The sequence below is a fragment of the Capra hircus genome, chromosome 25, assembly GCF_001704415.2.
Source record: "Capra hircus breed San Clemente chromosome 25, ASM170441v1, whole genome shotgun sequence".
Classification (NCBI taxonomy): Eukaryota; Metazoa; Chordata; class Mammalia; order Artiodactyla; family Bovidae; genus Capra; species Capra hircus.
The window spans coordinates 2,395,329-2,406,085 of record NC_030832.1 but is presented as its reverse complement, the minus strand read 5'-3'; the positions used below and the strand labels follow the sequence as shown (position 1 = coordinate 2,406,085).

Genomic DNA, 10,757 nt, shown 5'->3' with positions numbered 1-10,757 from the left:
TCGGTGACAAAGGGCAGAGGAGGCAGGGGCGGGGGGTGTGGAGCCACCGCAGAGCAGAGGAAGCGGGCAGGGGCGGGGCCTGGGCGGGGAGGGCGTGACCCGACATTCAGGGTCCCTGGTCAGGCCCCTCCTCCCTGAGCTGGGAGGGAGTCTCTGAGCCCAGCTAGGGCCTCACCCCCCACCCTCAACCCATCAACTTGGGGGCAGGGAGGGCCAGGGTAAAATCCAGACTTGGGGTAGCACCTTGAGGAAGCTTGAGGAGCTCCAGAAAAGGATGTCAACCGGCTGGGGGTTAAGATACAGGGGAAGGCGACCAGGGCCCTGGAACAGACTGCACCCCACTCCACATCCAGAGAAGCTTCTGTAGCCGCCCTGCCCTCAGGAAGTCACAGGACCTGCAAGGGCCCTGGGCTGGAGACTCTCCCCTGGGCCCCAGCATCCAGGGCAGGGGCCAGGCCTGATTGCCTGACACACAGGATGGGGCCCAGGAGGGTCTGAAGGGAGCCTTGCTGACCAACTGACCCCAATGACCAGGGTCTCCTGAGCCCCATGGGGGGCGCTTCAGTCCCAAGCTACAGTGGCAGGAGTCTCCCTGGCCCTGGCCATCCCCACAGGGCTTGACTCTCGCAGCCTGGCCCACCTCCCCCTGAGACCACAGCCCCTCACAGCCCAACACAGCCATGGCCTTGTGTCTGTCTTAGAGACCCAGGGCCGCCATAACAAAGAGCCACAGACCTGGGTCTCAGCAACACACGTTTGTTCTCTCCCAGTGCAGCCAAGGCTCACTGTTTGTCTGTCTGTCGGGGTGTGTGTGTGTGTGTGTGTTGTCGGGGAAAGACAGCTATTAAAGCCAACTGTGGGCAAGGCCAACCAGTCTCATCCTGGAGTGATTTCTCCTCTCGAGTCTACCCCCGTGATCAGTGCAATATCCTCCAGCGTATTCGCCTTTTTAATTAAAATTGAATAAAACTTAAAATCCCAGATGTTAGAGTAAAACAGGAAACCTGTTCTTGTGGAACGTTGGTAACTAATTCATAGTGAAAATGCTAGCAGCTGATTATTAATTCAAACTCAAAAATTAAATGTGCCTTCAGGTAAGTTGCGTTGACCGTTAAGGATCCCTAAAAACCCATAGGAGCTTCCCTGGTAGCTCAGCTGGTAAAGAATCTGCCTCCAATGCAGGAGACCCGGGTTGGTTTCCTGGGTGGGGAAGACCCCCTGGAGAAGGGATAGGCTACCTGCTCCAGTATTCTTGGGCTTCCCTGGTGGTGCAGTCAGTGGCTCCAGCCTATACAGGAGACTTCAGTTCAATTCCTGGGTTGGGAAGATCCTCTGGAGAAGGGAATGGCAACCCACTCCAGGAGTCTTGCCTGGAGAATTCCCATGAATAGAGGAGCTTGGTGGGCTACAATCATGGGGTCCGCAAGAGTCAGACATGACTGAGCGACTAAGTACGCACAGTGCAGTGGAGCCTAGATGTTGAAGTCAAGCAGGTTCCACCCACTTGTCACCCAGGAGCACTGAGGAGGCAGTGACCCCAGGCTGAGAGGGGACCAGTCCACTGTCTTCCCACCAGCATCGAGCCGATGGCAGCCAAGGGGTTCTGGAGGGGACGGCAGAGGCTCAGGTGTGGAGGTGGGAGAGGTGTTTTAGGAGCAGGAGGCTGGCCTACTGAATGTGGGTGGCTCTGGTACCAGCATGCTGACCAGAATCAAGGAGGGCCCACAGGGGCCGTCTCAGGAGCATCACCCACCTGTGAACCATGGATGTCACCCTGGACTTGGGACAGATGCTCAGGGGTGGTCTCAGAGCTGGGTTAGGGACCCCACCAATGTGCTTCAATTGGCACTTCCTGGAGGCAGTACAGTATGAGAAACGTTGGAGCAGAGCTGGAGAGCCGGCTCAGTAAGGGGAGATGGGGCTGTCCTGTAAAGAGCCAAGCACTTGGGACAGCTGCTGTTGGCAGGTGGGGCGGGGCTGCAGGAATTCAGCCCCCTGAGCTCTGGGAAAGGCCAGGTGTTCCGGAAAAAGGAGAGTTCTGCGCGGTCATGGCCAGGGGCAGGGGAGGAAGGAAGGCCCAGGAGGCCGCACTCAGCGCATTCAGTGCCAAACCCGGCCCTGTGTTTCTAGCCTCCTGAACTTAGTTCCACAGGCATCCCCAGCTGCATCCTGGCTGAGCCCTGCCCCTGGGACAGACTTCCCACAGCCACAACCCGCGGGGGCCCCGTGGGCGATCCGTTTCCTTCCACGCAGCAGCCGGTCCCCCTCAGGGGGAGGCCAGGCCCCCCACAAGCAGGAACAGGAGAGGCAGGAGGTGCACCTAAGGCCGCCCTGCAGCCTGACTGATCCCGAACTGACACGCACTGACAGTCGCAGTCTCCGGGCTTAAGGGTCGCTCTGGGCGGTCTGGAGGCCGGAAGGCCCACCCTGGGGGCGAGGCAGTCCAGGAACTTGGGACGCATGGGTTGGGGGAGTCTGGCTCGGATTTGATGATGCCCTTGAGGAAGCACCAGAAGTGGACGCCCTTGAAGAACTAGGTGTAACCTGCGGGGAGGGAGAGGTTTGAGGGGCTGGTCCACACCTGCCCATCCTCCAAACCCCTCTCTCCGCATCGCTTCTCCCCCCACCCCGTGCTCTGCAGGTCCCGCCACCCCACGGCCCCTGGGCCCCCATCGCCCGGCCCCCCCGAGTGCGCGAGCTCTCCCGCCCTTGTTGCTGACGGTGACATCGTCGGGGACCGGCAGCGCGCCCTCCCGCAGGCTAAGATCGCGCGGGTAGCCGGGGTCTCGGCGCGCAGCAGCCTGGTCCTACCGCCAGTACTGCAGCCCCGGCATCAGGTAGGTCTCCGGGGTGAGCCGCCAGGAGACGCGGCGTCCACCTCAGCCCCGGGGGGCAGCCCCAGCTCGGTGAGCGGGCGCGCGGCGCCCTCTAGCAGCCGGCCCTGGAACGACCAGAACTGCGGGCCTGCGGGCGGGGCGGGGGTGGGTGAGCGGCGCTGCGCGTTCCCGGCGCTGCCTCCCACCACCGGGACCCTGCTACTGCTGCTAAGTCGCTTCAGTCGTGTCCGACTCGCTGCGACCCATAGAGGGCAGGCCACCAGCTCCCCTGTCCCTGGGATTCTCCAGGCAAGAACACTGGAGTGGTTGCCATTTCCTTCTCCAATGCACGAAAGTGGAAAATGAAAGTGAAGTGCCTCAGTCGTGTCCGACTCTTTGCGACCCCATGGACCGCAGCCCACCAGGCTCCTCCGTCCATGGGATTTTCCAGGCAAGAGGACTGGAGTGGGGTGCCATCGCCTTCTCCGCAAAAGAAGAGAATCCGGCACTGATTTAGATGCTGAATTCTGTGATGAGCTGGGGTGGGGAGCGGTCAATAGGTGGCCCAGGTTCCACCCACTCATCACCCAGGAACCTTGAGGTAGCAGTTACCCCAGATTGAGCAGGAACCAGTCCCGGGACCAGTCCACAATCTTCCCGCAGCAGGAGCTGATGGGAGCCAAGCAGTTCCCCAGAGGCCGGCAGAGGCTCAGGTGTGGAGGAGCGGAGAGGTGTTTCAGATGCACGAGGGTGTCCCCCTGAAAGTGGGCAGTTCTGGCTCCAGTGTGCTGACCGGAGAGAGGGTGCACGGGGGGCCGACTGTGGAGCATCATCTATGTGTGACCAGGAATGTCACCCAGGACTTGGGGCACGGAGATCATGGGTGGTCTCAGAGCTGATTTGGGGCCCCCAGCAATGTGGGTTGATTGGATTTCACAGAAGCAGGACAGGGTGACAAACATCCCAGAGGGCCCGGAGAGGCAGGCTGGGGTTCAGCGTCCCGGGGGTGGATGGTGGGGCCAGTCCCTAAAGGCCCAAACAGCTTGGCACAGTTGCTGACAGGAGGGGCCTGGGCTGCCTGGCACACAGACTGGGGCCTTCAGCAGGGAATGAAGGCCGTCTGGGCGCTAAGCCCTCTGAGGATCCCTCAATCCAAAGCGAAGGGGCAGGTGTCTCCTTGCCCTGGGCTGGCCCACAGGGCTTGTCGTTCCCAGCCTGGCCAGCCTCCTTGCTGAGGCAACAGCCTCTCTCAGCCCAGCACCTCCATGGCCTTCTCTATGTCTTCCAGGCCCAGGGCCACCATAACAAAGAACCACAGGCCCGTATATCAACAACACACATTTATCCTCTCACAGTGGAGCCCCAAAGTTGAGGTCAAGTTGTCAGCAGGTATGGTTCCTCTGAGAGCCCTGAGGGAAGCCTGTGTTCCAGGTCTCTCCTAGGCTTGTAGGCAGCCATCTCCACATCCACACAGCATCCTCTCCAGACGTGTATGTGTCTCCTAATCCCCATTTTCATAAGGTCACCAGTCATAATGGATTAGCGCCCACCCTAAAGACCTCATTTACCTGGATTCCTTGTAAAGACCACCTCCAGATGACGTGGTATTCAGAGGACTTCAGCATAGGAATTTGGGGACACAGTGGGACTTCTGATATCCTTAAAGGGCAACTGGATTTGGAAAGTAGAGGTGTTTCTTGGGCACAGCTGGAAGGGAAAGCTCTGAGCCTGGGGCTGGGAGGTTCAGTCATCAAGGTGTTGGGAGGAAGTCAGGGCTACGGGAGCCTCCACATGTCACAGGCTTAGGTTTAAGACTCCTGCAAGACTCCTGGGAAGGACGTTTCCAAGAGAGAGGACTGGGCAGCTAAGAAACTGAGGAACTGGGAGAACCCTCAGTGTAGGGGGCGCTAATGGTAAGGGATCTGACTGCTAAGGAGGGAGCTGCGAGCGACCCGGGTTTAGTGCCTGGGCTCGGAAGATCCCTTGGAGAAGGAAATGCCACCCCACTCAGGTATCCTTGCCTGGGAAATCCCATGGAAAGAGGGGCCTGGTGGGCCACAGTCCACGGGGCTGCAGAGGCGAACACGACAGAGCGACATAGCGCATCATAGCAAGGCGCGATCATTTCCTGTCCGCACCCATGTGCCAGGGAACGTGGTGGGGCCTTGAGGGCACCTGGCGTGAAATAGAGGGCCAGGGCTGCCCCGAAGAAAAAGGAGGGCATCCCAGGCAAAAGGAGCAGCATGTGCAGAGACCCCGTGGGAGAGAGGGCCGCTTGGCCAGCAGCCAGGGACTATTGCGCAGGCCAGGAGATGCAGAGCAGCGTCCTGTGGGTGAGACTGGGTCTACAGGTCAGTGAGGACCTTAGGTGCTCAGGTGTGTCCCACTCTGTGCCACCCTATGGACTGTAGGCTGCCAGGCTCCTTTCATCTCTCACTGAATTCCTTCTGAGCTGAGACATAAAGGACCAGAGTTCCTCAGATCCCATGAAATACCACCTAACGGTTTGAAATGGATATCCTATGCTAAACGGAGTACAAAACATCTTCTTTATACCAAATAACCCGCTGAAAACTGCTGTCTATAATTTGCATATGCTAGTTAAAAGGTCAAAGACGTGAGATGACTGATATTTACATAAGTAATATTTCCTTGTTTCAGAATTCTCCATGGGAAGAAAGAACCCTGTGCCAAGAATCCCTGGAAATTATACCTATTCCACTCGCATCACTCCCTCCTGCACCATGGAGGCCTCTTCCCTCCATATTTTTCTTGGATTTTGTTCTGTTACCTCCCGAGTTTATACTGTACATGCACATATCAAATATCATTGGTCAAAAACGGAAACATTTCTTTGGGAGGGGAAATGTTTAGAAAATGTATTTCATGTAACTTACATTGAAATGGAGAAAAGATTTACTCTAAAACCAACAACAACAATAAAAACCAAACTCATATGGATGTTGAAATGGGGAAGAGATTTAATGTTAAACAAAAAATACCTTACTACTTATATCAACGGAGTAACATCACCATCGTGAGAAGTAGTATATCAGATGGAAGGTCATTATGTAAAAAGATAAAAAGAAAATAGTCAAGCGGAGGTTTAGCACAGGGTCACCGGAGAACCCAAGGGAAACTGTGAGAGACTTGAATACTGATGGGGAGGTAAGGCAGGGACAGGGCCAGGAAGCCAAGGCTGCTCAGGGCCTGGCAGTGGGAGGCTCCTGGCAGCAGGGAACTCAGGCCAGAGGTAGGCCTTCCAGTGTCAGGCCTGTCAGAGGGACCCCCTGGAAGGGAAGAGGGAGGGTGTGGCCGGAATGGGGCTCTGCCACAAGGAACTCCCAGACAGGCTGCAGTCCTCCCCACACAGGAAGGCTCAGGCCCAGGAGACAGGGAGAGCCTTCCTCAGGGCTCCCGTCCTGCTGGGGCCTGAGCTGACAATGAGCTCGGTCCCCTAGATGATGAGGGCACTAAGATGCTAACATCAGGGTCAGGGTTCACCACTGCCTCCTCCTGTGAGACCCACAGCCGGCCTCAGGTGACTCCCTCGCTGAGAATCAGCTCAGAGCCCCATCTGACAGGGTCCCGAGAGACAGGCAGAGACACCGAGGCATGCTGAGCCATGGAAGGCACCTTGGTCCTTGGGGCCCCAGGCTTCTAAGCCTCTCCCACATCCCTGGGTCAGCAGAGCATCCCGTCCCTGACAGACAGGTCAGACCTGGAGAAGGGAAACCTGGCCTGATGCTGTGGTGTCGTCCCGCAGGACAGGTGAGGGCAGGTGAGGGCAGGATGGGTCAAGGGTGAGCAGGAGGGTAAAGGTCGCTTCAGAAGATGGTTTTTGGAAAGGGGATCGTGCAGGGCCTTCTGGATGAGGTGGAGTTCCTCCAGAACCACCTGGGGTTCCTAGACCTGAATGAGGTTTCTGAAGAGCTGCCCAACAGAGGAGCATAAATCCGTCAGCTCTCCCAAGATGGCCTTCACTGCACTGGAAATGGCCTGTAGGCAGGCTGCCGCCTTCTCCTGCAGCCAGGTCAGCACATCCCAACACCGCTGCTGGAGACTCCGCAGCATACCTTGGAACCGCCTCAGGGCTCTGGCCCAGATGCTCTCTTCTGGATTCTGGACCTCCAGAAAGGCAGTGACTGAGGGTCTCTGGAATCTGCAGCGAACTTCTTGCGGTGCTTCCTGAAGCAAGGGACTGGACTCCTGCAGGGATTCCTGCAAGGATGGGGGCCTTTCAGGGACCTGCCCGGGGTGAGGAAGGTCCATTCCTTCCTGACCTGACCGAGGCCTCCCAGACCTTGGGAGAAATGGGACTCAGAAGCCCAGCTCAGGCCAACCCGAACTGCCTGCCTTCAGCCCAACAGCTCCACAGAAAAGAGGACTTCTCCCAGACACTGGGCCTGGCCCCTCGGTTCCCTCGAAGAAGGAACCCTGGTGCATGTACCTGCCTGTAGGTGGTCGGCCTCTGAACCCAGCACCAGGCCCACGGGGCTCAGAGCAGGAAGCTGAGTCCAGGGCTCTGGCCACCGTGCGCTGAGTGGGGAGGCTGATGCCTTCAAGGCTGCACCACCTGAGATTTCAGGAACCACCCTCTTCATCCCCCACTCCAGGGAGCTCTGTGCACACGCAGCAGCCCCAAGGGAAAGAGAGGCCAGTGGGGAGGGAAGAAAGGCACTGAGACAGTGGCTCCAACTCACGGGAAGGTTCTCTTGAATGTGATCTTCCATGAATTCACAGACATACTTGCTGAGTTCCTCCTGGGGAGAGGAAGTGTGCAGTCTGCACTCCTGCCTCGCTGCTGAGGTCAGTGCTCCCCACTGTGGCCTCCCAGCATCCAGGTGAGTCTGAAGGGAGCCAGGGCCCCAGACCCCATACCCTGGCTGATCCAACTCTGAGGACTACCCTTAGCAGGGGGCAAGGTCCAAACTCACCTCCGTCTCTGCTAGGGCTGCCTCCATCTGGTGGGGAAAAAACACTCTGTTTAAAACACCCCCACCCTCTCTCACTTTCACCCTGAATCCCAAGCCCCAGCTACTTCTCATCTCTGCCCAGTCACCCCAATAACTAACCCTCAGGCTGGGGACCATGCTGTGGCATCCCTGCCCTGCCATCGTTGCCCTGTGGTCTGGACGCCGCCCTCAGCATCCCTGGGCCTCTGTATCTCCTCCCTGTACACTCACCTGCCACACAGGTGTGCGTTTGTCCAGTGTAAGGACTGGGCCCTGAGCTGTGACCCTCGTCATCACCGTGACTGTGAACCCACCCCTCCTCCCTCACACTGGGGAGGGTCGGGGGTGGGGCACACTGACCCACCTGTGCTTCTTCTGGTTCATTTCCCATCCTATCACAGAAATGATCCACAGAGCGGTGCTGTGAACAGAGATGGACTTGAGTAAAAGAAGCTCGGTTCTTCTCCCTGCTGGGTCCGAACTGGGCCAGATCGTTCTCAGCGTCACCCAGCAGAACCCAGGCCTCCCGTGCCCCAGCTATTCATGGGGATGAGCTTCTTACCAGCATGCTCCTCAGAGAAGCCTGGTCATGTGGGACTCCCTGTGGAGGTAACAGTGAACCTCAGTTTCTGGTCTTGTAACCACGGAGACCTGTTTTACAGAACCACCCCTGGACCAAGGAGGACCCTTGCCCTGGAATAGGCGGTCCACCTGGTTCCCAGATGTCTAACCCTCCGTGGTCCCGCTGAAAACTGACCAGGGAGGAACTGGCGCTGTCCTCTCCTCTTGAGGCACTAGCGGTGACGGTGGCCAGTCTTCCCAACCTCTGACCCTGCAGCGAAGCATTCGACCAGCGTCATTGTGAGACTGGGCACTTTCATGTCTCGGGTCCCTTGTTTTGACCCTCTGCTTCCCCAGTGGGAAGGAAATGGCAACCCGCTCCAGTGTCTCTGCCTGGAGAAGCCCATGGACAGGGGAGCCTGGTGGGCTACAGTTCCCGGGTTCGCAAAGAGTCGGACACCACTGAGCGACTCACACTTTCACTTTCCCCTGTGGCCAACCCAGCGCCCAGGGAGGGTGGGACAGAGGCTGCTGAGCGCAGAGCAGTCAGCAGGGCTGGGGCTGAGCCGGTGGGAGCCGGGACAGGCGGCAACTGAGACCACAGGCCCACTCTCCCCTGGTCTCTCGTCGTCACTCACCCTAGTGAAGCACATGGTCGATTAGGGTCCTCCCGCTGGGACCTGGTGCAGGAAGAGTGGGAGGAAAAGTGCTTCAGTGACGCGGGCTCGCCCACCACCCTGGAGGGTCCTCCGCCTGCAGGTCTCCCCACCCCCACACCAGGCTCCCCAGAGCCCCTCACCTGAGATCCTGCAGCCAGAGCTCCAGCTGAGCACTGCCTGGCTGCCTCCTGAGCCCCAGCCACTTAAGAGCCGGCCAGGGAGGGGCGGAGAAGGTGGAGCCCTGCTGGGGGAGGGGGCAGGGTCGGTTGGGTGTGTTTGAGACAGAAACTGAGACTGAAATAGAAGCAGAAACCAAGGGGGGAGTGGGGAGTCAGAAGGAGGGGATGACATGGAGCCAGAGGTCCAAAGGGCTGGGGCGGGGAGGGCGTGTCCCTTACACTCAGGGTCCAGGGGTCAGTGTCTCTCCTCCCTGAGCTGGGTTGGGATCTCTGAGCCCAGCTTGGACCATACACCCCCACCATTGGTTCGAGCACAGCGAGGGATCAGGGAAAGTCCAGACTTTGGGTGATAGTTTGAGGAAGCTTCGGGGGGAGCCGACCAGGGTCCTCGAACAGACTGCACCCCACTCCACATCCAGAGAAGCTTCTGTAGCCGCCCTGCCCTCAGGAAGTCACAGGACCTGCAGGGGCCCTGGGCTGGAGACTCTCCCCGGGGCCCCGGCATCCAGGGCAGGGGCCAGGCCTGATTGCCTGACACACAGGATGGGGCCCAGGACGGTCTGAAGGGAGCCTTGCTGACCAACTGACCCCAATGACCAGGGTCTCCTGAGCCCCATGGGGGGCCCTTCAGTCCCAAGCTACAGTGGCAGGAGTCTCCCTGGCCCTGGCCATCCCCACAGGGTTTGACTCTCGCAGCCTAGCCCACCTCCCCCTGAGACCACAGCCCCTCACAGCCCAACACAGCACGGCCTTGTGTCTGTCTTAGAGACCCAGGTCCGTCATAACAAAGAGCCACAGACCTGGGTCTCAGCAAGACACGTTTGTTCTCTCCCAGTGCAGCCAAGGCTCACTGTGTGTGTGTGTGTGTGTGTGTGTGTGTGTGTGTGTGTGTGTTGTGGGGGAAAGACAGCTGTTAGAGCCAACGGTGGGCAAGGCCAACCAGTCTCACCCTGGAGTGATTTCTCCTCTCGACTCTACCCCCATGATCCTCCAGCGTATTCACCTGTTTAATTAAAATTGAATAAAACTTAAAATCCCAGATGTTAGAGTAAAACAGGAAACCTGATCTTGTGGAACGTTGGTAACTAATTCACATTGAAAATGCTAGCAGCTGATTAATTCAAACTGAAAAACTAAACCTGCCTGCAGGTAAGTTGGGTTGACCATTGAGGATTCCTAACAACCCATAGGAGCGTCCTTGGTAGCTCAGCTGGTAAAGAATCTGCCTGCAATGCAGGAGACCTGGATTGGATTCCTGGGTCGGGAAGACCCCCTGGAGAAGGGATAAGCTACCCGCTCCAGTATTCTTGGGCTTCCCTGGTGGTGCAGTAGGTGGCTCCCGCCTATACAGGAGACTTGGGTTCAGTTCCTGGGTTGGGCAGATCCTCTGGAGAAGGCGATGACAACCCACTGCAGGAGTTTTACCTGGAGAATCCACATGAATAGAGAAGGCTGGTGGGCTACAATCATGGGGTCAGGAAGAATCAGACATGACTGAGCGACGAAGCACACACAGCGCAGTGGAGCCTAGATGTTGAAATCAAGGTGTCAGCAAGTTTAGCTCTGCTGAGAGCCCTGAGGGAAGCA

At 58.0% G+C, this 10,757-nt stretch overlaps 1 protein-coding gene across 1 annotated transcript; it reads right to left on the bottom strand.

Annotated features, from left to right (window-relative positions):
• Positions 5,776-9,245, bottom strand: LOC106503617. Its single transcript, XM_018040790.1, has 8 exons — positions 9,132-9,245; positions 8,971-9,012; positions 8,529-8,603; positions 8,334-8,372; positions 8,136-8,192; positions 7,754-7,780; positions 7,520-7,579; positions 5,776-7,037 (listed from the first exon to the last, which is right to left on the bottom strand). The coding sequence occupies exons 2-8, from the start codon at positions 8,983-8,985 to the stop codon at positions 6,723-6,725; spliced, it is 588 nt and encodes a 195-aa protein (XP_017896279.1). The 5' UTR covers positions 8,986-9,012; positions 9,132-9,245; the 3' UTR covers positions 5,776-6,722.